General features: G+C 42.7%; 1 protein-coding gene across 1 annotated transcript in view; it reads left to right on the top strand.

The window, feature by feature from the left end:
- Positions 1–26,986, top strand: part of LOC144694186 (cilia- and flagella-associated protein 337-like) — a 104,137-nt gene that overhangs the window by 18,851 nt on the left and 58,300 nt on the right. The window contains exons 5-11 of the mRNA XM_078564542.1: positions 15,973–16,140; positions 18,084–18,229; positions 18,549–18,782; positions 20,016–20,180; positions 22,044–22,159; positions 23,151–23,281; positions 26,789–26,893. Coding sequence (XP_078420668.1) covers positions 15,973–16,140; positions 18,084–18,229; positions 18,549–18,782; positions 20,016–20,180; positions 22,044–22,159; positions 23,151–23,281; positions 26,789–26,893 — 1,065 coding nt within the window. The remainder of the gene's footprint in view (positions 1–15,972; positions 16,141–18,083; positions 18,230–18,548; positions 18,783–20,015; positions 20,181–22,043; positions 22,160–23,150; positions 23,282–26,788; positions 26,894–26,986) is intronic.

Here is a 26,986-nt window from a genome sequence, read left to right as displayed (position 1 = left end):
CTTTGACAGTTCCCTTTGACAGCTCCCTTGACAATTCCAATGAGGTTATCCACTTTTTGCACACATTCCTGTCAGCTTTTAACAATACTAAACGGCACCTGATCTCTCCCAAAGGGCACCAGATCTCTCCCAAATGTCTCCCGAGACCATATCTATAAGGGCACCTTACCTCTACAAAAGGGTACCCTGCCTCACCAAAGAACTCCAATAAGTTTAGAGCTCCTCCTACCAGGTAAAATGTGCAAAGTCGTATTTCCCTCTCCCTCCTTGCGAAAATCAGACCAGACCGAAAGTAGCTCTACTTTAATATGCAGCTGCCTCTGTGAACCACGGATGTGCAAAGTTTGACCTGCCTTTGTTTCCCCCCCCACCCCACCACAAAAATGGTAGAGGCCGAGTTCAGAGGCAGGACCTCTGGATTCAGGCCTCCAGAGCCATCTTCTCAAAGACAAATTATATCCTCAGCGACTGTGAGCATGGACCACTACCCTTCCTTATCCTTCTCGGTCTCTATGTAGTCTTTAACACGGATCCCTCACCTGCATTGTCCAGCTGACTGGGATTGTTCCACCTTGTTTCATTATTGCTTATTTAGTCATAACCAGAGAATTTCCTGCAATAGCTTCTCATCCTGCCTTTGCACCATTACTTTTCCGAGTTTCCCAAAAATTCATTCTTTTCCCTTTCCTATATACTGGACCTTAGCGACATCATTCAAAGACATTGGCCAGAATTTTACGTTAGTTGTGTGGGCGCGTGCCTGACCTGACAGCACGTGAAATCACGCAAAAAGATGTCGGGTGCACTTCCTGACATCATTGTGCACTTGCCCAATATTTTGCTTGGTGGGCACGCGCGGCAGTTAGAAGCGCATCCACCAACAATTAAGCGGGCAATTAAACCCATTGAGGAGGCAATTGTAATTGGTTTTATGTGGCCCGTCCGCTTTTATGGTTGGCAGACGGGCCAATCAGCCAGACGGCAGACATATTTTCACCGAAACCTCGATCCAGGGTGGGATGAAATGTCTGGGGTGAAATATAATAAAAAAAGATATCTGGGGACTGATGTTTTTTGAGTTCTGCTGTCAAGTGTTTGAATGTGCTGTATAGGCACAGTTTGCTGCATTTTTTTTGTCATTTAACCTGGAGAGGTCTGCAGCTCCCTGAGGCAGTTCCGCTCCCTCGCTTTTCGCAGCGCGCACCCTCTTTCCCACCCTCCCCAGCCCCACACTTCCCCCAGTAGCACTGAGCCTTTCTCACTCTGCGCTTCATGCTGGCTGGCCAATTAACGTCCAGCCTGTGTGAAATTGCGTTCAGGGGGCGATCACGGCCAGAAGTGCATTTAGCGTCCGCTTCCGGGCCTGCCAATAGTGTGAACCTGAAGAGCGTAAGATTCAGGCCGCCTGATATATTGTTTGTCATACGCGCATATTTGCTTCCGGCTGCAACTGGCCCCCGAAGGCAATTTCACGCTGGCTGGTCAATTAACAACCAGCCAGTGTGAAACACGCGCTGAGAAAGGCTCAGTGCTGCATGGGGGCGGGTTTGTGGGAAGAGGGCGGGCACTGAGAGAAGGGAGGGTGTGGGCTTGCACCCCCTGAAGGCTGGCACTTACTGTTGAGCTGCCTCAGGGAGCTGCAGTAATTTAAAAATGAAATGAGCTCAATAAACTGCTGCAAACTGTGACAATACTGTAAATACAAGCAGCTGGCAGCAGACTACATAGTAGATCATCCCTCAAACCTCTAATTTTATTTTATTTAACCCCAGACATTTCATCCAGTCCTGGATGTAGTTTGTAGTGAAAATATGAAGGCCGCCTTGTTTGGCCGTTTGACCCATCCGCCTACCGTAAAAGTGGACGGGCCACGTAAAATCTCTGACAAGTGGCACCTTAATGGGCTTAATTGTCGGCTCAATTGTAAGTGGGCGTGCTTCCGAATCCCACGCACGCCTGCCTATCGTAAGGTTGCACGCGAGTGCGATGACATCGAGACGCCGGCCCGACGTCGTCTGGCATGATTTCACACGATTTTGGGTCGGGTACGCGTCTGCACGAACAGCGTAAATTTCTTGCCATGATATCAGCTTCCACATGTAGGCTGATGACACCCAGTCCCAACTGCCCTCCACCTTGTTCAATCTTGCCATTACCTCTAGGTTAGCCTGCTTAACTGACATGCAGTCCTTGATAAACCACAATTTCCTCCAGTTATATGAACACTGTGGCTGTAAGAGCAGGTCAGATGCTGGGAATTCAGCAGTGAGAAACTCATTTCCTGACTCTCCAAAGCCTGTCCACCATCTACAAGATATTAGTCAGAAGCGTAATGGAACACTCTCCACTTGCCTGGATGAGTGCAGCTCCAACAACTCTCATGAAGCTCGACACCATCTAGGATAAAGTAACCCACTTGAGTGGCACGCTATCCATCACCTTATACATTCACTCCCTCCGCTACTAGCATACAGTGGCAGTAGTGTTACCATCTACAAGGTGCACTGCAGCAACTTGCCAAGGCTCCTTCGACAGCACCTTCCAAAAGGCTGACCTCTACCACCTAGAAGGACAAAGGTAGTAGATGCAAAGGAATACCATCACCTGCAAGTTTCCCTCTGAATCACACACTGCCCAGACTTGGAACTACATAACCATTTCTTCATCATTGCTGGGTCAAAAACTTGGGACTTCCTAATGGCACTGTGGGTACCATATGGACTGTTGCGGTACAAGAAGGCCGCTCAAGAACAATTAGGGATGGGCAATAACTCCTGGCTTTGCTAACAATACTCACACCCTAAGAACGAATAAAGTAAGACATTGGATGGTCAAAGCAATTGTTTCTGGTCCATGTCACAAATTCTATTTACTTGCTACCAACTCCAAATTCTCCCTTGCTACTGTATGAAGCTCAACCAGATGTTTTGCAGCCTTGGCATCCTATTTAATGCTGAGCTGAGCTTCTGACCTCATAACTTCTTTAGCACAGAAACCACCTATGCCCACCTCGGCAACATTGACCATCACCGCTGCTGTCTCAGCTCTTCTGAGCTGGAACCCTAATTGATGTTTTTAGTAACTCCAGAGTCAACTATTCCAATGCCTGTTCGACCGACCTCCCATTTTCTCTCTTCATAACTCACGTTTTTCTATCTTCATAAACTTGAGCACATTCAAAATTCTGCTGCCTGTATCCTAACCCACACTAAATTCCTCACACCCATCATTCCAATACTTGTTGAGCTATAGTGCTGAATTTCTCCACTCCTCTCTCCTTAAAGACTTTCCTTAGAACTTATACCTGTGACCAAGCTTAGCCATCCATCCTAATATCTCGTTCTTTGGCTTAGTGTGACTTTTTGATCATTCTCCTTGAAGTGCCTTGGGCTGTTTTCCAATGTTAAGTGTGCTCTATAAATGCAATTGCTGTTGTTGAACTCCCCAGGGTGTACCTGTAAAATTGCATTATTGACTTGTCTCTGATGGAATAGAAGATAGGTAAGTAAGGTAGTGGGCTGCAGAATCATAGAACTTTATAACACAGAACCAGACTGCACAACGCTTTTTGAAAGAGTTATTAACTTTTTTCTATTCTCTGGATCTTTGCCAACACCATTTTAATTTTTTTCAAATATTAATCAACTTTCATTAAAGCAAAAACTATTATGGGATTTGCTTCCATCACTGTTTCGGATATTGCATTCCGTGTCCTAATAAGTCTCTGGCTGAAAAATGTCTCACTTTTTTTTTTGTAATGACCTTAAATGTATGTCATCTATTTACTGACTCAGTGAAAGTAATTTTTCAACTTTGAACACATTTATCAAATATTTTCTTAAATGTCTGATTTACTGAAGAAAGCCCCATATTCTCATCCTCCCACATAGCCAAAGCCTCTCGTCTCTTGTATCATTCTATTGAATCTGCACCCTCTGCATTGCCTTGCCATCTCCTGTAAAAACTTCAAAACCTTGATACAATATTCTGACAGCAACTTAACTAATTTTGTGTCTAGATTTAGCACTATTTATTTTTGTCATATATGATGCTCTTTTTAAAGAGCTAGTATCCATTTTATTAAATCATTCTAACAACTTGTCCCTCCCACTTTTAATGATTTCTGTGTCTGAACCCCAAGTACATCTGCTCCCCGAGCCTTGGAGAATGAATGACAAATTCACAATTCTAGAAGATATTTAGTTCAGCTTTAAAATTATACATATTGAGAGGACTAATACCAAGTCAACACTCAGATATATTATCGTTTTAATAACAGCAGAATTAAAACTGATATACTTAGATTTCCATTATAATCATTGCATTTAAATGCATGAAAATAACCACAGGGATCATTGAAAAAATATTGCACTCGGTATACCTAATCTTTTAATCAAAATTCCCACACTTAGTATATGGTTGTTAAATAATAAAATGCATTTCCTGTACACTGAAACGACCTCAACATTATTTATCGAGTATATATGTAATGAGGGGCGATTGATTGCATGTTTCTAGATTAAGCAATCTATTTTAGATCAGTTAAATGTCAGTATCAGCTGTCTCAATTGCTCATACTCTTGGCTGTCAGTCAGAAAGCTGTTGTTTCAAGCCTCTAGGATTTGAGCACATAATTTGGGCTGGCATGTTAATACGCTACTGATGGAGTGCTTTCCGATCCAATGTGAAATCTAATTTCCCATCTGTTTATGTAGAACAATGTAAACGTTGCCCTGGCACTATTCACAGAGGAGATGGAAGATTTCCTAGTGCTGGGTTTCACAGGGTGATGTATCCCCACCCCACCCCAACAACTAAAACGTCATTGCGAGGCTGCCCACCAAAAGGCCGGCAGCTTCACAGCCACTTTACGTTCACAGGTTCAGGGCAGGGTTAAATGGTGGTGGGGTTGGGGTGCCTCCAATGGGCATAGGGGACCCAATGGAGATTCCCTCCCTTGCCTGACACCAGTGAGCCCTACTAGGCTACGCACTTGATGTGGGTGTTCCCTTGCCACAGGTAAAATAGTGGCAGGAGTGGGATGAAGCACTTAACTGGCCATTAACTGGGCCTCAATAGGCCCAAGGGCAGGCTGGTCGTCTGGTGCCTTCACTGCTCTCCATGATACGTTTGACAGGTCGGGGGTGGGCAGGAACGCTGCGGACAGGCCACGCTGCATTTTACGAACCCACTCATCTTCAAACACGCCGATGGTGGGGGCTGTAAAATCCAGCCCCTGATTTCTTGGTTGGCACTCATCTCATTTGTTGTTTGTGGGTCTTAGCTGTATTTTAATTGGATGCTATGTTTGCTTAAAGAATAATAGTAATTGCACTTCAAAAAATTACAATCATTTGCATTAGTTCTTTTTTTACACTTTAACAGGATGAGGGTGTTGCTGACTAGGTCAGCATTTTTATTGCCCATCCTTAATTGCCCTAGAGAAGGTAGTGGTGATCTGCCTTCTTGAACCGCTTCAGTCCATGACTGTTCGAAGACATTTGCTAAATTTTGGAACTCTTGTTACATGCTGCAAATAAAAGCAATTTTCTGTGTTCTTTTTTAAGGTAGCAGTTGCATTTACCAGTAAAGAGATTTGCTTTTATGACCTTAATTCCAAAGAAGAATTTTCCTGTCAGTATAAACTTCATGGAATATGCAACACTCTGATTTGTATGCACTATTGGTATAACCCAGAAGATGAAAATGAAGCAGTTCTCACCTTTGGTGACGTCTGTGGGGAGGTAACTTGTGCTAATCAAAAATTATCCTAGGGATTTGGATTATTTTAATGATACTGATTGATGAATTTAATTTCAGCTATTCAATATTACGAAAATTTCTACATTAATTTTTGTTTGTGATTGGCTCCTAATGGGGCCGAGTTTACTAAGTGAATTTCATTAATCCAAAATAAATATTCCACGTAAGTCACACCAACACACAATTCAGTGGCAGTTCCACCAAATAATGTTACATTTTGGGCTGTTCTCACATTAGCTCAAATGAAATTCCTATCTCTATTTTTATGCAATCCTTTGGTGCAATTGTTCTAGTACCTTTGGTTTAAGTTTTATGTTGTTATTAGTTTTTGTTTCTTCAGCACTAGCGGTCACTCCTCCCAGCCCACTATTTCTTCGGTTCTCTCTGTTTGCAGCTTTCCCTTTTAAGCATAAATGCAATTACTTTTGTATCACCAAGGTGGAGAAACTTCAGTATATCAATAATTCCAAATCAAAAATTTGAGGAAACACTGAATTTTGCCAAATGTTGTAACATTATAAATAGCCTTAACAAATCTGGATGGTCTTCTGAACCACTAATTTTATAATGTTGGTAAACAACAGGTTACTGCCATCACTCCGCTAAGATTACAGATTTTACCTGCGTTTTTATGCTGGTGTGTGGAGTTGCCATATATGCGCCTCAGTGCAGAATGGTGCAAAACCAGCAGACTATCTCAGTCTTGCCAGCCTGCACCGCTTTGTAGGCAATATCAATGTTAAGGCAATGCCTGTAGTGTAAAGCAGACATTACTCTTTCTGCTAAATATTTTACTATAACAATTGAATTCTCTTTACTCCCCTACCATTATCCTTTTCAAGATAATTCCCTTCTATTTGTGTTCATCAACTTATTGTCTGAATGATGCTCAACTATTTACAGGCCATACAGTTTTTTTAAATGAATAAATTCCTGTTTACTTATTTTCAACTCCAAGCCAATGTAAAATGTGTGGTATAACTCTAGAAAAAGGCTATCAAAATAATATCTAGGTTAATGCAACTACCTCAAGTATTTTGTTAGCTCACAGTTTGTTATCTTTGCATCACCTGTCATCATACAATTGGTGCAGAGCAAATTTTACAGAATCTTTAGGATTTCCAAATAATCATGTAGAAATTTTTATGTTTCATTTTTTAAGTGTTATTTAAGAGTTGGTAGCCTGCCTTTAGGTACCAGGGGACAGAAATCTTTCTCTTCCCCCCCACCCACCTTAAACCAATTTATATTTCTCCCTTGTTGAAACTATGCTGCAGTTCTGCCGAAGGGCCATGAAGGCGCGAAACGTTAACTGATTTCTTCTCCGCCGATGCTGCCAGACTTGCTGAGTTTTTCCAGGTAATTCTGTTTTTGTTTTGGATTTCCAGCATCCGCAGTAGCTTTTAGCTTTTTGTTTTTATCTTTGTGTTTGATTGACTGCCACCTCTCTTCAAAAAATGCCCTCTTTGAAGAAGTATGGTTCTGTCCTCCGACAGGATTTCCGACTGTCTCTTCTGCCCTGCTCACCTTCATTGCTTTCCATTTCTCTCCTGGTGTTTGACAAGGTGTTTACTAAAACCCGCTTTCACAGCCATATCTCCTTTCTCAGTGACTGTCTCCGTCTCCGACTCACCCCACGTGGATTTCAACTGAAATTCCATCCCTCTTGTTTCGAACCCACCCAGGATTACAGGTATCTCCGGGACATAAAACGTTTCTCGGACTGCTGTTCCCGTCGCATTCTGAGATCCACACTCAGTGCCATGCGCCGCCATATGAACACACTCGACCTCTCCCTCCAGCAGCACCGCCGCACCCTTTTTCAAAGCTGCGCGTGCCCCCAGTTTCATTTTATTCTTCGCCTCATCCGTCGCCTCAACAAGAAACTTTTTCTCTTTCTCTCAAGCGCTAAGGAACGCAAGCTCCAACAACTCATCGACTCCAACACCCATCTGGGACCCTCCACCCCTGCTTGTCCCTCCGTCCTCACCCCATCTTCCAATCCCAGCCCCAGCCGCGTATTCACTATACCCCCTGACCTTCCCCTCTCCGATGCTGAACGTTCAGTGCTCAGCAAAGGACTTAGTTTCATACCCTTACGCCCTCATCTCAATGAATTTCGGGCTCGGCATGATGCTGAACTCTTCTTCCGCCGTCTTCGTCTCCGTGCTCACTTCTTTGGGCAGGAGTCCTCTCCCCGTTCAACGGATCCTTTTACCCACCTCCAGTATTCTCCCTCCACTTGGACCCCTCCCTCTGGATTCTTACCTTCTCTTGATCTTTTCATTGAGAACTGTCGGCGTGACATTAGCCGTCTCAATTTCTCTGCTCCTCTCACCCATTCTAATCTGTCTCTCTCTGAACTCACTGCACTCCGTTCTCTCAGGTCCAACCCCAACATTGTCATCAAACCCGCTGACAAGGGTGGTACTGTTGTTGTCTGGCGCATTGACCTCTACCTCGCGGAGGCTGAGCGTCAACTCGCAGACGTTTCCTCCTACCTCTCCCTGGACCATGACCCCACCACAGAACATCAAGCCATTGTTTCCAGGACTGTCACTGACCTCATCTCCTCTGGAGATCTTCCTCCCACAGCTTCCAACTTGATAGTCGCCCAACCTCGGACGGCCCGCTTCTACCTCCTACCCAAAATCCACAAACAGAACTGTCCTGGCAGACCGATCGTGTCAGCCTGTTCCTGCCCCACGGAACTCATTTCTCGTTATCTTGACTCCCTTCTCTCTCCCCTTGTCCAGTCCCTTCCCACCTACATCCGTGATTCCTCTGACACCTTACGTCACATCAACAATTTCCAGTTCCCTGGCCCCAACCGCTTCCTCTTCACCATGGATGTCCAATCCCTCTACACCTCCATCCCCCACCAGGATGGTCTGAGGGCCCTTAGCTTCTTCCTTGAACAGAGGCCCCAACAATCCCCATCCACCACTACTCTCCTCCGTCTGGCTGAACTTGTTCTCACACTGAACAATTTCTCCTTTAACTCCTCTCACTTCCTCCAAATAAAAGGTGTGGCTATGGGTACCCACATGGGCCCCAGCTATGCCTGTCTCTTTATGGGGTATGTGGAACATTCCTTGTTCCAGTCCTATTCCAGCCCCCTCCCACAACTCTTTCTCCGGTACATCGATGATTACTTCGGTGCTGCTTCATGCTCTCGTCGGGACCTGGAAAAATTTATTAATTTTGCTTCCAATCTCCACCCCTCCATCATCTTCACATGGTCCATCTCTGACACTTCTCTTCCCTCCCTTGACCTCTCTGTCTCAATTTCTGATGATAGACTGTCCACCAATATCCATTACAAGCCTACCGACTCCCACAGCTACCTCGACTACAGCTCCTCACACCCCGCTTCCTGTAAAGACTCCATCCCATTCTCTCAGTTCCTTCGCCTCCGTCGCATCTGTTCTGATGACGCTACCTTCAAAAACAGCTCCTCTGACATGTCCTCCTTCTTCCTTAACCGAGGTTTTCCATCCACGGTCGTTGACAGGGCCCTCAACCGTGTCCGGCTCATATCCCGCGCATCCTCCCTCACGCCTTCTCCTCCTTCCCAGAAACATGATAGGGTCCCCCTTGTCCTCACTTATCACCCCACCAGCCTCCGCATTCAAAGGATCATCCTCCGCCATTTCCGCCAACTCCAGCATGATGCCACCACCAAACACATCTTCCCTTCATCCCCCTTGACGGCATTCCGTAGGGATCGTTCCCTCCGGGACACCCTGGTCCACTCCTCCATCACCCCCTACTCCTCAACCCCCACCTATGGCACCTCCCCATGCCCACGCAGAAGATGCAACACCTGCCCCTTCACTTCCTCTCTCCTCACCGTCCAAGGGCCCAAACACTCCTTTCAAGTGAAGCAGCATTTCACTTGCATTTCCCCTAACTTAGTCTACTGCATTCGTTGCTCCCAATGCGGTCTCTTCTACATCGGAGAGACCAAACGCAAACTGGGCGACCGTTTTGCGGAACACCTGCAGTCTGTCCGCAAGAAAGACCCAAACCTCCCTGTCGCTTGCCATTTTAACACTCCACCCTGTTCTCTTGCCCACATGTCTGTCCTTGGCTTGCTGCATTGTTCCAGTGAAGCCCAACGCAAACTGGAGGAACAGCACCTCATCTTCCGACTAGGCACTTTACAGCCCTCTGGGCTGAATATTGAATTCAACAACTTTAGATCTTAAACTCCCCCTCCCCCCATCCCCACCCCGTTTCTTTCCCCCCCCCACCCCGCTTTTTTTTCAATAATTTATATAGATTCTTCTTTCCCCACCCTATTTCCATTATTTTTAAATCTAAAACTAAAACCTTTAGTCTTTCCACCCCAACCCCACTAGAGCTGTACTTTGAATATCCTGTCTTCCATTCTTAATTAGCACTTTTCTCAGACAAAGACCACCACCTTCAACACCTCTTTGACCCTTTTGTCTGTGACATCTTTTGATTATCTGCTCATCTCCACAATCATCACACCACACCCTCAATGTGTCTCTTCCACACACCCCCCCCCCCCCCCCCCACCCACCCACCTTAAACCAATTTATATTTCTCCCTTGTTGAAACTATGCTGCAGTTCTGCCGAAGGGCCATGAAGCCTCGAAACGTTAACTGATTTCTTCTCCGCCGATGCTGCCAGACTTGCTGAGTTTTTCCAGGTAATTCTGTTTTTGTTTTGGATTTCCAGCATCCGCAGTAGCTTTTAGCTTTTTGTTTTTATCTTTCTTGTGTGTATGCTTCCATGTATGCACAAAGCTCCATTTTACTTGGCTGCAAATTGATGTACAGTATGCTGTATAACTAGGTCTGCTACCCTACATTGTTTTTAGAAGGTACCCACCTCAAATCATTGCATAACTGTGTCCAAATATATGACATGCACAAAAGGAATACCTAACTTGATCCATTTGTGAAAAAGTCTAAATGAACCATCAGCAATTAGTTGCGGTAGGTTATGAAAATTTTCATCCTAAGTGAAATAAAAGGAATTCTTTATTTATCATCATGTGTTTAATTTATCAGTGTGAGGATAAATAAGAATCATTTTCATTTTTGTTAATTTTGTTTCAAGGAGCTTTATTAAAAGTTCAGGGAGATTTCTAACAAACCACTGTGTCAATGGACCTTCGCAGTCACCTCTCCAATGATTGCTTTCTTCTCCATACTAAATATTGCAACTTTCACCAGTGTGTTTTGGAAAATGTATAGTGCATTTTGTTTTTCTTGCAGGTCAATGCTATTTGCTTTACCACAGCTTTAATTTCACTTTTTGAAAGACCAACCAGTTCAACAGATGAGCAAGAGACAACCATAGCTATTACCTGGCAAGAGCTGGTTAAAGGAAATCACAAGTGTTGCTTCACTTTACAGCACAAAGGACACAATAAAGAATGGGTCAGACAAGGTATGTAGGGGTAGAATTTCCGCTTTGGCAAAATTGCACTGGTTTTCCAAAGTGAAGATTTGGTTCAAATTCTTGCTTAAACTATTTGCATCATCGCAAACATAAAACCTTCCAAGAACTAGCACAAATCAAGCTGTTTTTTCGAACATAATTGTTCAAACTTACTGGTGCCCTTGTACCTAAAGAGGAAACAGCTTAATTTTAAAACAAAATAAAGGGTATAATTCTAAAGCGAATGCAGGAGCATAGGGACCTTGCTATATGGGTGCATAATTTGAATGTGGCAGGATAGGTTGAGACAGCAGTTAATAAGGCATATGACATCCTGAGCTTCATCAATAGGGGCATGGAGTATAAAAGCAAGGAAATTATGTTAAACCTGTGTAAAGCACTGGTTTAGCCTCAACTCGAGTATTGCACCCAGTCCTGGGCACCCTACTTTAGGAAGAATGTGAAGGCATTAGAGAGGGTGCAGAAAAGATTCACAAGAATGATTCCAGGGATGAGGAACTTCAGTTACATAAGAGAACTGGAGAAGTTGGGTCTGTTTTCATTGGAGAAGTGAAAGTTTGGGAGGAGGTTTGATAGAGGTATTCAAAATCATGAGGGGCTGGACAGTTAGATAGGGAGAAACTGTTCCCATTAATGAAAGGATCGAGACCCAGAGGGCACAGGTTCAAAATAATTGGCAAAAGAAACTGAAGATATGAGGAATTTTTTTCATGCAGTGAGTGGTTAGAATCTGGATTTTTAAAATTTTTTCACGGGGTGCGGGTGTCACTGGCTGGGCCAGCATTTATTGTCCATCGCTAATTGCCCTTGAGGAGATGGTGGTGAGCTGTCTTCTTGAACTGCTGCAGTCCATGTGTTGTAGAAATACCCACAGTGCTGTTAGGAAGGGAGTTCCAGGATTTTGACCTGGTGACAGTGAAGGAACAGTGAAGGCGATATAGTTCCAAGTTAGGATGGTGCGTGACTTGGGAGGGGAACTTGTAGTGGTGGCCATTCCTTATTTCCCATATTAATTCCCAACATTCTCTCTCTAGAGGACCAATGCTCACTTTTATTACTCTTTTCCTTTTTAAATAACTGTAGAAGCCCTTACCATCTGTTTTAATATTTCTAGTTATCTTTCTTTCATACACTAATTTCTCGCTCTGCTGTAGTAATTATAGTTTGGATAAATGTAGGACTGTAGCTTTAAGAATAATCCTGTGTTGTAAGATCACATTATCTGTGGAAACAAATGTGTTAGCAGCGCGGGGAACCTCTAGTAGAGGGAGTTCTTCTTTAGTTATGGAGTTTGATGCACACATGTAGTTGCTGCTGATGTCTTGTAAATAAAGTTAAGTGTGTCCATTAAGGAAAAGTTGTCTGGAAGATCAACTCTATTACAAACTGGCTACCAGGATAAATCAGTGCTGAACCTCGCCCAGCGATTGTGAGTATCTAATTTCACAAAAAAAAACAGAAGATATACTCATCTGAAATGCCACAGTTTGGCAGAATCGATCCCTTTGAGCCAGCCACAGACGATTGGTCTCAATATATAGAACGTCTTGCGTTCTACTTTCAAGCCAACAAAATCACGGGGGAGGAAAACAGGAGAGCAATTCCCCTGAGTATTTGTGGGAGCAAAGCTACAGTTTAATTTGAAGCTTGATGGCTCCCAATGCCCCAGATTTGAAGACCTTCAGTGAATTAATAGACCTCGTTAAGCGATATTTTCAACCCAAGCTCTCAGTCACAATGCAGAGGTTCAGGTTCAATTCATGGAATAAAGCCTCGGGGGAGAACATTGCTACCTACATGGCAAAGTTAAATCAACTAGCGGAGTATTGGGATCTTGGTGAAACCCTGAATGACATGCTCAGGGATCATTTAGTATGTGGCATGCAGGAGGATGCTAGTCAGCGAAGATTGCTGGCTGAAGTGGATCTTGATTTTAAGAAAGCGTTAGAAATAGAGCTGGCGATGAAAAGTGCTGTAAGGGATTCACTAACAATTCAAGGGGCGTAAAATGATGCTGCTCTCCTAGTTGGGCGACAAAAAGGCTTTACCTTCCATAACTTCTGCACATATACAAATATGGGCCCTAATTTTGGCAGCATATGAATACACCTTTGTACATAGACCAGGGATTCGTATAGCAAATGCCGATGCCCTAAACCGCCTTCCTTTGCAAGAGAAAAATAACCTCATCCCAATTCCCCAAGAACTCCTGTTAGTGATGAATTTTCTAGATTCCTCACCAGTCTGTGCCAGGCAGATAAGAATTTGGATGAATCATGGTCCAGTCCTGTCTCTAGTGAGAGACCAAGTGTTACTTGGTTGGTCTCAGGAACCAGTCTCTGATGACTTGAAGCCATTTTTCAATCAAAGACACGAGATGAGCAGTCAAGATGGTATTCTATTATGGGGTGCATGAATAGTAGTTCCTTCACAAGGAAGGGAACCACTCTTAGTAGAGCTACACAGTGCCCATCCAGGAACCTCACGAATGAAGATGATGGCGCAAAGCTATCTTTGATAGCCAGGGATGGACGGTACTATTGAAAGGGTATAAAACACTGTGTGCAATCTCAACAGCTGCAAAAGTTGCCGGTGGCAGCCCCATTACGCCCATGGGAGTGGCCTGGTAGACTCTGGGTGCAATTGTACATAGATTACGTCAGTCCTTTCCTTGGAACCATGTTTCAGCTGATTATAGATGCTCATTCCAAGTGGTCAGATGTTTATGAGGTAAAGTCACCAACGTCAGGTGCTACTATAGAAAAACTACACCAGAGCTTTGCCATCCACAGATTACCAGAGGTAATTGTCTCAGATAATGGTACTGCATTTGCGAGTGCTGAGTTTCAATGATTTGTCAGCCTCAATGGTATCAATCAGTCTGCACGTGAAGACTGTACCGTGCCATCCGTCATCTAACGGACTGGTGGAAAGAGCAGTACAAACTTTTAAGGCAGGAATGAAAAAGTTGACCGGTGAATCATTGGAAACTAGACTTGCTCATTTCCTATTTCACTACAGAACAACTCCCCACACTACGACAGGAACAACACCTGCAAAATTACTGATGAGGTGCCATATTTGGACAAGACTGAGCCTAATACTTCCCAATTTGGAGGGGAAGATGGAGAAAAGTCAAGGGAACCAAAAAGCGACTCATGATTTGTATAGTCATGAGCAACAATCTACTGTTGGAGAAGCAGTATATGTAAAGAATTTTGGTGGAGGACCGAAGTGGTTATCTGATAAAGTAAATCTCTGCAACCGGACCATTGTCGTGCCACGTGGGAGTGGAGGGCCGGATCACCCGTAAGCCTGTGGATCATTTAAGAAAAAGTGAGATACCCCAACAAAATGATGTTCCACCTGTAACCATTACTAAACCAGTGGTTCCTGTTGAAGTTGCTCAACCAAGGACAGACATGGCCAAAGTCTCTGTCAGAGTGGAAGACATTGAACTGCATGTGCCTAATGAGGTACCTGATGTTAATGCGGTTCCAGAGAATGTGTTTCCTACAAAAGAATCAGAAATTGTGGAGCTGCGACGCTCCACATGGATCAGGAAACCACCTGAAAGACTGAACTTGTAATTTCATAACCTGTTTAAATATTGTAATGTCATGAGGTAAGTATCCTTGTAAATACAAAATGTACAGAAAAGTTAAAGGGGGAGGAATGTAGTAATTATAGTTTGGGTAAACATAGGACTATAGCTTTAAGAATAACCTTGTGTTGTAATATCACATGATCTGTGTAAACCAATGAGTTAGCAGTGTGGGGAACCTCTAGCAGAGGGAGTTGTTCTTTTGTTATAGAGTTTGATGCAGAAGTATAGTTGCTGCTGCAGTCTCGTAAATAAAGTTCAATGTGTCCACTAAGAAAAGTTGTCTGGAAGATCAACTCCATAACATCTGCATTATGTTTTTAGTCCTCCTTTGCTTGCAGCATGACAGAGAGAATGAGGAAAGAGGACACAGAGGAGTATAAGCTGCTCAAAGGTGGAGGAGGTAGAGGGGAAGAAGGATTCTCGGTTGGAGGCTATATCCACCCTGCATCTTGAGGAAGCATTTCTCCTCCCTCAGCCTTAGCGAAGAACAGTGTGTGCACTGTCTCTATTTCACGAAGGAAGTCCTTTATTCTTTCATGGGATGTGGACATCGCTGACAAGGCCAGCATTTGTTAACCATCCCTAATTGCCCTTGAACTGAGTGGCTTGCTAGGCCATTTTAGAGGGCAGTTAAATGTCAACTACATTGCTGTGGGCCTGGAGTCACATGTAGGCCAGACCAGGTAAGGATGGCAGATTTCCGCCCCTAAAGGACATTAGACCCCTAAAGGCCAATTAGGGATAGGAAATAAATGCTGGCTTAGCCAGCAATGCTCACGTCCTACAAATGAATGAAAGAAAACTTCTCACCTCATTTGAATAGTACTGTTGGTTCTCCATTCTGGCAGATGCAGGCCCAACTCCAGTACCACCCATGCCTCCTCCTCCAAACCCCCTACCTCCCAGGAAGCTCTGAAAATCCCAGGGTGTTGTAAAAATTGTCGTCCTCCCTTTGGCCCATCTTCATGTCTAAAGAATGGATGTTTCCTCGTGAAGATTTTCCCCTTTTGTTCATGTGAGAACAATAAAACATCTGAGATTCCTTTAGTTTGGAGAAATAACTATTATTCAACAATCACATTGTATTATCCCACACTAAGAATCACACTTTCTTTCTTGTTAATGAATATGAAATTAAATCTCCATTGCTTTCTTCCTCCAGTGAGTTACTGTTCTAATTTGGAAGCTTTCATTTCCTGTGCTACAACTAGCTTGAATACATTAGTCTTGGGCTGGAAAGAAAAGGGAACAGCCCCAATGAGAACTTCTTCTATCCATGTTAATGAAGGTGTTAATGCATTTGATTATCATCCTGGACTCAATTTAATTGGTAAGTGAACTCAAGTATTTTTGTCCTCAAAACTGCCCATACATAAATGTCACACATAATGTGTGCTGTACTGATACAATGTATATGAGCAGTTGTGCCGATATAAAATTACATTTGATTCACCCAACATATTGAGGTTCTCCCCTGAGGCTGCTTTGAAGAAACGCCAGGTTGAGATACTAACAGATGTGTGGTCTGAACAGGAAAATGAAACTTCCAGTTATCTTTTGACTGCTCTCATAGATCCAGTATCCCATTTTGGAGTAATGTCGATAGAGCTCTGGGAACAACTTGAACTGTTATTTTATAATACCTTAAAGAATTGTAAAATATTTATTGAACAGAGTATTTGTTACATTAAGCTTCATTAAAAGTTTAACAACTTCTTCAGTTCTGCTGGTTTTGAAGGTCAATTTTACATTGCTTATGAAGCATTCTATTAGCTCCGTCTCCTCTACGTTGTACAGTGGTCCCAGTATGGATTAATGGGATGTGGCGCTTATGGCTGTAATATAAACATGGTGAGCTTCTAATCTTTGCCAGGAATATTTGTCAATCCATTCACAATACCTGGATAATGAAAGATGGAAAATTACTTATTAATGTACATTTTTCGCTCTGGTTCAGTAGATGGAAATTGGGTGAACCCAAATAGAAAATTTGTACTGCATGAGCATCTGAAATAGAGAAAAGTGGGGCAGAAAGCTTATGCCTGAAACTGATGGTCTCAGTTTATGTCTCACCTACACCTGTACTTGAGGTTCGACAGCGACCTTGGCTAGGGTGGGGGGAAAGCCCTCCAGGATTTCTGTTCCCGTTGGTTTTTAAAAATTCATTTACGGGATGTGGGCTGCGCTGGATAGGCCAGCATTTTATTGCCAATCCCTAATTGCCCTTGAGAAGGTGGTGGTGAGCTGCCTTCTTGAACCACTGCAGTCCATGTGGTGTATGTACACCCACAGTGCTGTTTGGGAGGGAGATCCAGGATTTTGACCCAGCGACAATGAAGGAACGGCAATATATTTCCAAGTCAGGTTGTTGAGTGGCTTGGAGGGGAACATCCAGGCAGTGGTTTTCCCATGTATCTGCTACCCTTGTCCTTCCAGATAGCAGTGGTTGTGGGTTTGGAAGCTGCTGCCTAAGGAACCTTGGTGAGTTTCTGCAGTGCATCTTGCAGATGGTACACACTGCTGCCACTGTTTGTTGGTGGTGGAGTTAGTGAATGTTTGTAGAAGGGGTGCCAATCAAGCAGGTTGATTTGTCCTGGATGGTGTCAAGCTTCTTGAGTTGTTGTTGGAGCTGCACTCATCCAGGCAAATGGAGGATATTCCATCACGCTCCTGTCTTGTGCCTTGTAGATGGTGGACAGGCTTTGGGGAGTCAGGAGGTGAATTACTTGCCATAGGATTCCTAGCCTCTGCCCTGCTCTTGTAGCCACAGTATTTATATGGCTAGTTCAGTTTCTGGTGATCTCTGTTCAAAAATGCTCTTGAAAGGTGGGGTTTAGCTGTAATGTTCCCACTTGTTGGTATTCACTGTTATGTGAAGAATTGCTACTTGGTTATGGTTTTTGAAGCTGCAGACTTGAGTTACAGTTACAGTCTTTAGATGAAGGAAAAACCATTGGTTGAAGTACTCATTTTTAAATTGAATAATTATTTTAGAAAATAAAATCTGATATTTGTAGAAAAGGTTATGTCCAGGTTTAAGTTACTACTTATGTTTAATGCATCATAGCTGCAAGTGACATCATGATATATTTTGTGATTTATAAAATTGTGTTGAGTTTGTAAACAAATAAACCCAGGTCACAGAGGACTTCCTCCACTTCCTTTAAATTTGCACTGATATCTTTTACAAGACAGTATTAATGAGCAATAATGGGGTTTACTCTGTGCCATTATAGACTGTCGTCCTTATGATCAGTACATTTTTTCCAATAGCTTCTGCAGCTGTAGATCATCAGGTCTACTTGTGGAACCCTCACATGTCTAAACCCAATGGAGTTTTACGAGGCCATCTAACTAGCGTAATAGCAGTTCAGTTTAATATTACACGAAGACAACTCTTCAGTTTTTCAAAGGACAAGGTGAGAATAATTTCCGTTTAGTTTAACTTGTGAATAACTTGTATATAATAAATAAAAATAAATATATGGTGGCTGCTTCAGATACTTGCAGACAAGATCTTCAGAAAAGACCTCTGTTCTAAATAGTTTTCAATATTAACTCTACACAGTCTTAAAATCAAGAGTAAAACCACAGTGTAATGACATGAACCAGAATCGGCATCGCCAGTTTATGACAGTTGCTTGTGTTCACACTGTTTGTTCAGTTCAAACATAAGCTAAACATTGTCAGTTGTGAATTTTATGCGTCAGTTGGAATAACTGTTTGAAACCATTCTAGGTTTTACGAATTTGGGACATGCACCATCAGCTTTGTGTCCAGCGACTTGCTGGGATATTTCCAAAATGTCTGGACTTCCAAACAATTCTGTATTTCAATGAACCCAGTGGCCAACTCTTCACCACTTTCAACAATCAGCTGACGTTATTGGAGATGAAGCAAGAGACTGGCAAATGCGTGAAAAGTCATGAAAAGTCTGTTACCTGTGTGCTTTACAACTCTCTTTTCAAACAGGTGAGTGAAAATAGGAACAGAACAAGAAACTTTTCTATTGCTGAGAAAATATATTTTGTTGAAGCTTTTCGTCTTGCACTCATCAGGACAATCACAAGAATACCAATGTCAGGGGAAGCAACAACTTTATACTATGTGAGAATAGAGTGCTGATCGGTTAGCAAGTGGACTCTGATTGGTAGAGGGGTGCCATGGAGAATGCACCAGTTAATGATGACTAACAGTTAATTGCAAAGCATTGTTTAAAATTTAAACCATGCAGCTTGATTCTGACTGGTCAAGGCATTGCCCTGAGGAATGAACCAGCGAATGACTATCACTTATTTTGTTTAGCTGAAACAGGCACAATGTGCGTACATGTTCTTTCTGTCTGCAAAGAGCAGGGCCCTGTGTATTAATATATGTAGTTTCCAGTACTCGCAAATGCACCACATTGCGAGCCCGACTGACAATCTTAAATTGGTTGTCAGTGTAATTTTTAGCACACTGAGGATTATTTAGCAAATGTTGTCCAATCGCGGAATCACATCTAATATTGGACACTGTGTTTTGAGTGTTGCAAGCACAGGCTGGTTGAGTATGGTCTGTACCTTGCCCCTTGTGAACAGCGGAAGGGACATGGTGCTTGATACGATCCACCAACCTTTGGGACGTACAATTTGAGTAACAGGTGAAGCTAGCTGTTTCACGCTGCTACTATGCAGTAGCAACACGAGTGGTATTCATCACTAAAAGGATGTTGCCGTCAAGCCAAAAGGACGTTCTGCCTATCTCACAAGTGAGTAATGTGGTATATGAATTTCAGTGCCAGTGCGATAGGTATGTAGGCCGTACATCCCAAAGACTGGCGGATCATATCAAATCATTCCTTCCATAATCTTCAGGTGTTTAAAATCTAATTTAGCATCAATTGATCACTTTTTTAATTTGTTCATGGGATATGGGTGTTGCTGACTGGGCCAGCATTTATTGTCCATCCCTACTTGCCCTTGAGAAGGTGGTGGTAGCTTCCTTCTTAAACCGCTGCAGTCCATGTGGTGTAGGTACACCCACAGTGCTGTTAGGGAGGGAGTTCCAGGATTTGACCCAGCGACCGTAAGCTACTTCCTGGTTTACCTTATCTCCACTTTTATCTCATTTAACTGAGGTGACATCTTGCACTATGGGCTTTGGACCTTCAACTTGGTAGCTCATTTGAGAGGAATGTGAATAATATATGTGAAACACTTGCAGGTTATCAGTTCAGACATTGGATCTACTGTTACAGTCTGGATGATTGAAACTGGTCAAAAAATAAAGCAATTTTCTGGATGCCATGGCAATTCTGAGATTACGACAATGGCACTAGATGATTCTGAGACCAGATTTTTCACTGCAAGTGTTGATGGAACAGTGAAGGTAAGGTTTACAGTATATTAGCTTCTAAATTACCATTCCTATGGTATGAGGTTATGTTGATCAATCATATAAAGAACGTGGAATATAACAACTTTCATTTAGTGCAAGATGGCATGTAATCTAATGATCAAATAGTAGGGCAGTCAATAAGGTGATAGCTACAATAAACAACATATCTGCTTAACTTTTGGAATAGCACGTGTAAGCACAGCACATTAGTTCTGCTGAACAAAATCTTCTCTAGTTCCATCTTGAACCCTATTTAAGTCCCAAAACTCTTCTCAGGCCTCCATCCATCATGACTGCTCTGTTGCTGTTAACTTACTAAATCACTCACTTGCTTCCATCTTGTATACAACCCTTGCTCCTTCATCCCACCATCCTTGGCAGATCTTGCAGCCACTCAGTGCTGTTCTCAAGAGTTGCATAACTTCCTTCCACCTCTGTCCTCTTTTAAACCTGCTTAAAACGTTTTGGCATGGTCTTCTTAATCTCTCTCCTATGGCTTATCATCCATTTTTCTTGATTTCTCTGTAAAACACTTTGGGATGCTGTGTACAAATAAAGGAATTATATGGATATAAGTTGTCATTATTATCTTTAAGCAAAGACTAAGTGAGCTTTATATATTTTTAGTGTGCATGTTTCATCAGAATGATCAGTTCTATTAAAGGCCACAAACTTGAGTTTCTTTACCTGTCATTTCTCTTTACAGCTGCTACTTGGCCTGCTGTGTGTTTTCATCATTTTCTGGTTTTATTTCAGATTTTTAGCTTTTTTATTTTAACTAAAATGTTGTTGTATGGTAAGTCCCCTTTAAGCTTTTCCACTTTAATGTCATGGATATAATGGAGCTGGTATGCATACTTAGCGTCTGGATTTCCTTTTTGACGTCATATCGTACCACACCAAAGCAGCATCACAAGACCTGATCAGAGCCATTTTGGAATGGCCTCTCCTCCTCATCACCTCTCCCACTCCACTACCTTCCTGCTTGCTGCCTCTCCCATTCCGCAATCCTTCAGCCCCCTGACCCTTCAGCTCCTGATCCTCCTGTTTATTGATCCTCTCACTCGTCAACCTTCCCACTTGCTGCCCAACGTGCTCCCCGACCCTTCTGGTCCCTGACCCTCCCATTCACCACTTCCCTCCCTAACCCTCCCTTCCACAGCTCCTCTCAATCCCTTGCTCACTTCCCTTCCTCTCGCCGCCACTCAGCGAAGGTTTGGGAGAGAGAAGCGGCAAGCGAGAGAGAGCAGGAGAGGTGGAGAGTAAGAGGGTCAGGGAGCAGGAGAATTGACAAGTGGGAGGGTAGGGAAGCAGAATGAGCAGCGAGCAGGAGGGTCAGTGAGTTGGAGGGCCTGGGTGTGGAGGGTTGACAGGTGGAAGGGTCGACCAGCGGGAGGATCGATGAGCAGGAGAGGCTGGCGAGCAGGAGGATTAGGGAGCAGGAGGTAAATAGAAAGAGTTAGTATTTTTTAAAATTTATTTTATTTTAAAAGTTATTCCATTTACAAATATAGGAATTAAGGAATGTACAACATTTGAACTTACAGGGTGTAATGTTTTTTCTGACGAGAAAGGTCTCACAGAACCTAAGTACAGGTTTTACATTAGTTCCAATGAGAAAGTCTGATTCACTTAATGTTGCTTCATTTAAAGTTGCATTTTTCAGGAACGCAACTATAATATTAAGTGAGAAATTATTGTGTAACATTAAATCCAATTAACGTAAAAATAATCAATGCGGTTTCAAAAAAGAATATCTGTGTCCTTCTATTGCAAAATTTATCTAGAACCATATAATATGAAACATTCTATTCATGAGATTGTAATCCTTGAAGTTGTACCTTGTATTAACAGATTTGGGATTTCAATGGCCATTGCCACCATAAATTGAATGCAGGAAGGGACCAAGCAGCTGATATCTCCCAGATCCTGATATTAAAAAGGAGTATTCTGGTATTAGGCTGGGAAAGGTATGTTATAGTCAGAAGTTGAAAATCAGCAAACTATACTTATATTGTATAAACTAACCTGCTTTCCTTGCTTCTTTAAAACTTTTGCACACAGCTTTGAACTTTATAAGATTTTAAAAGATGATTTTGTATTTTCTGTTGGCTTAAGGTTTACAGCGCAGTCCATTATTGCAATGTTACTTTTACCAGTCAAGACCATTTTCATTATGTCCCATTAGCTTTGTTACCTTCCTTAGATTCCTGAGATTTACAAGACTATTATTTACTTAAAGGACAACACAGCCCCTAGACCCAAGTAGCTTTGTCTGTTGGGGTGTAGTGATATTGTCACTGGACTAGTCCAGAGACCCAGGGCAATCCCCTGGGGACCTGGGTTCAAATCCCACCACAGCAGATGGTAAAATTTGAATTCAATTTTTAAAAAAAGTCTGCAATTAAAAGCCTAATAACGACCATTATTGTAAAAAGCCCATCTGGCTCAGTGATGAAGGAAATCCTTACCTGGTCTGGCCTACATGTGATACCAGACCCACGCTCACTGAAATGGCACTCAATTCTCAAGGGCAATTAGGGATGGGCAATAAATGCTGGCCAGCCCATGAACTAATTAAAAAAAAAGAAACTGCGCCGAGACATTTGCCAACATTCATTTGTGCTAGCAACTATAAAAGTGCAAATGAACAACTCAGGATATCGCCCCTTCCAAATTTCCTTCCTGACTGCAGTTGGTGTCTGGTAGTATGCTCAGGATTGAGAATGTGGGAGTAACTTGAGCGTTTCTATGTATATCACTCGCTGACATGGTGTGTTGGAATGTCAAAGTTTAATTGCTGTATCACAGTTGACAGCCCTTTTCCTGTATAAATTAACAGGCACGTTCAGCTATTCCACTGTTGTTAGAGACATCTCTAACTTAGAGAGCTTAAAAATTGGTAACTTTGAAATTTGTAGGTTTGCGCCATTACATTAATATTTAATTTTTTTCCTCCAGAATAATTACTGTCTTCAGAATGGATACTCCTACCGAATTTTTTGTTCAACCCTCAGAATGGAAAGGGAAATCAGAGCATCAGAATGACATTCTTTGTGCAGCATTCTTACCACCTCAAACCCTTGCAACAGGTTTGCTATTTCATTATATTTTATGTCTTGAAGCAATTTTAAAATGATTTTTCAGCTCTTCAAGTGATTAGACAGACTATGAATTTGAAATAAATAACTTGAGTTTCTATTTGAACCACATCTGGTAAATTATCATATATGGAGTCAATTTTTCCTCATTGAAACAGTTTTTTTTCTCTCAGTAGATATCTTGAGTTAAGTTTTTTGTGTTTGTGCATTTGTAGATAGGAGTGTACACAGAACAGCACAAAATGTGCATTAAAATATATAGGCTGGATTTCATGTGGGTGAAGGGGGTCTCACCCGCCAGGTGGAGAATGGAGAAAATGGCTCCCACCCTGTGTTATTTTTCTCCAGGAGGTCTCTTGGGCAGCGTTGGGCCTCCTGTCCAATTAATCCCCCAGTAGAGCAGAAATACTGTCCCTGAGAGCTGCTGGCCAAACAGAGGCTGGCAGCTCTCCAGTATCAGCAACGCCACCAGATGTTGGGCTTACCTTCAGGATTGGCAATGGATCCCCAGCTGAAAGTGAGTGTGGGTGGGATGGCAGTCATGGGGAGGGGATCGCTGGTGAGGTGGGGTCGGAGAGCTAGATTTCTGTGTGCCCTCATTTTTCAATGCCGGGTCCCTCAATCTGGCACAGTGTGCCTGTGAATGAAGGACAACGCTGGCAATCCTGACTGGGTTCACTGGATGGCCTTCCTGGTTGGCAAGTCCCCGACCTGCTGCTGGTTGAATACCAGTAGTGGTGGGATGAGGCCCTTAAGTGACAGGATCTCCACCCTACTTACTCCTGCCTGCTCACAAAACCTCTTCCATCTCCAAACTCATCTCTGCGGCAGGGTTGGGGGGCTGTGACATTAAATTCCACACATAACATCTCTACTCACTCCAGTCCAGATAAGAAGCCTTAACTGGTGAAGATAATGCAAATTAAACATGTAATGGCCCAATAGGAAATCTACAATAGGCTGAGAAATTAGGCTGGGAATCCCACCCTCCCAAATATAATAGTATTTTTCTCATTGAGATATCTTCACTGCTTTTCTCCCTCAGCCTCTGCACTGACCAATTCTCATGCTTAGTGATTTCAACCTCCATCTCTCGTGTCCTCTCTCTTCTGACCCTTGCCCTCTTATCCTTCCTCAATCTTTCCCGCCATGTAAACTCCCCAATCCATATTCACAGCCACCCGCTTAACCTTGCCATCTTGATGGTCTTGTCAGTCCTATCGTATCACAGATAAGGCCGTCTCTGATCACTTCCTTCTATCTTTCTCCACACATATCCCCCACTTCCACACCCCAACCCAACCTCCTTTATCCACCTCTCAATAAAACTATCCCCCAATTCACCTACAATTGCACTTCCAAAACCCTAACTATCCTTTGACCCTCCATTCATCACAACAATTCTACAGCTATGGATTTGGTCAGCCACACCCTCACCTCCTCCTTTGATGCCCTAATTCACAATAAAATCTTTGCACTATCTCACCCTGACCGTTCCCCTGGTAAGATCTTCATCTCCACTCCCTTAAGTCCAAGGGACACAGACTTGAAACAAAATGGCAGACACTGATTTAGCCATTGACTACCAGATCTGACTAGACCACACAAAGCACTATCAGGTCCTGCTCTCATCTGCTAAAACTGCTCATTATTTCATGATCATCTAAGTTAACCCCCTGGCTTCTTTCCTCTAATGCAAACTGTCTTCTTGAACACCTTTTCCTTGTCTCCTCGACCGTCACTTCCAACAGTAAGTGTTACATCATGGCTTTCTTTATAACTAAGATCAAGACCATCCAGTCAGGTTTCCACCTCTGCCACATCAAAATCACAAATGACATCCTATGTGACTGTGACAAAGGTAAACTATCTCTCCTCCTTCTTCTTGACCTGTCTGCAGCCTCTGTCATGGTTGACCGCATCATCCTTCTCCAACATCTCTCCACAGTTCCCCAGGGCGGGACTGCCTCACATGGTTCCATTCTTATCTATCTAATTGTAGCCCGTGAATCACTTGCAATGAATTCTCTTCCTGCCCCTGCACCATTAACTGTGTTGTCCACCAAGGATTTAACCTTGGCCCTCTCTTATTTCCCATCCGTGGACTGCTCTTGTTGACACCAGCTGGAAGCACAGGATTAGTTATCAATTATACACTGTTGGTACCCAGCCCTATCTTACCACCATCTCTCTTAACACCTCCAGTGTTGCTAAACTATCAAGCTACTTATCCAATATCTAGTACTGGATGAGCATAAATCTCCTCCAATTAAATATTGGGAAGATTGAAGCCATTATTTTCAATCCCCACTCCAAACTCCATTCTCCATCTATCAACTTCATCCCTTTCCTTGGCAACAGTCTGAGACTAAACTCATATGTTCAAGACCTTAGCGTCATATTTGACTGAGATGAGCTTCTGATCACATATTCAAGTTATCACTAAGACCACCTATTTCCACATCCATAATGTTGCCAACATTGCCCCGATCTTAGCTCATCTGCTGCTGAAATGTTCATTCCTGTCTTTGTTACCTCTAGACTATTCCTATGCCCTCTTGGTTAGTCTTCCACATTCTACTCTGTAAACTTGAGGACATCTGCTGTCCATGCCGTAACTCACACCAAGTCCTATTACCCCTATGCTTACTGACCTACATTGGCTCCCTGTCAAGCAACGTCTTGATTTTCAAACTCCCATCCTTGTTTTCAAATTGCTCCATGGCCTCATGTCTCCCTATTCTTGTACTTTCCTGCAGCCGTATAACCCTCCAAGATATCAGTGCTCAAATATTTCTAGCCTCTTGAGGATCTCCAATTTTAACCATTCCACCATTGGTGACTGTCCTTCAGTTGCCTAAGCTCTAAGCTCTGGAATTACCCCCCTAGACCTCTCTGCCCCTTAACCTCACTTTCTTACTACTTTGACCAAGCTTTTTTTGGTCATCTGACCTACTATCTCCACATGTGGCTTAGAATATTTTATTACATCCAAGGCATTACATTAAATACATGCTGTTGTTGTAACTCAGATTTTATATGATATTCCACAATTTCAGTGGTGTTTATTACATCTTCCTCTTGTTTCATTTTTTCCTCACCATTACTCCAAAAAGATTGTAGATGCCGGGTCTGTTGAAATTTTCAAGACTGAAATTGATAGATTGTTAGGTAAAGGCATCAAGGAATTTGGAACAATGGTAGTTAGATCAGCAATAATTTAAGTAAATGGTGGAAGAGGCATGCGGGGCTGAATGGCATTATGTCATTCTTGTGTTTCTATGTTCAACCTTCATCTCAGATAAATATTCAAATCCTAATAAGTGCATTATGCCAAAAAATATGTTTTTTTCTATTGCCTTTTCTATGATCTGCTGAAAGTTAAATTGATATTTGGTTGGTGTCACTTTTTCTATGAAAGCAGAACACAGTTCAATTTTTTGTGAAGGGATCAGCATTTAATTAACTATAAATAATATCCCAATATGGTTTCTACAGGCAGCTATGATGGGGAAATTGTAGTATGGAATAATAATTCTGAAAAAGCATCATCTAGATTTCACCCATGTTTGAATAGAGCTCTGAAGTCTAAACCAGGTAAATGTAAGTGTAATTCTATCTAATTCAAGTTTGCAGTTCAATTTCTATTCCTAGTGACACTATGGGCTGGATATAATAAGGCAACAGGAGTCTTGC

Source organism: Cetorhinus maximus, chromosome 19 (assembly GCF_964194155.1).
Source record: "Cetorhinus maximus chromosome 19, sCetMax3.hap1.1, whole genome shotgun sequence".
In the NCBI taxonomy this organism is placed as follows: domain Eukaryota; kingdom Metazoa; phylum Chordata; class Chondrichthyes; order Lamniformes; family Cetorhinidae; genus Cetorhinus; species Cetorhinus maximus.
This window is presented reverse-complemented; position numbering and strand designations above follow the sequence as displayed.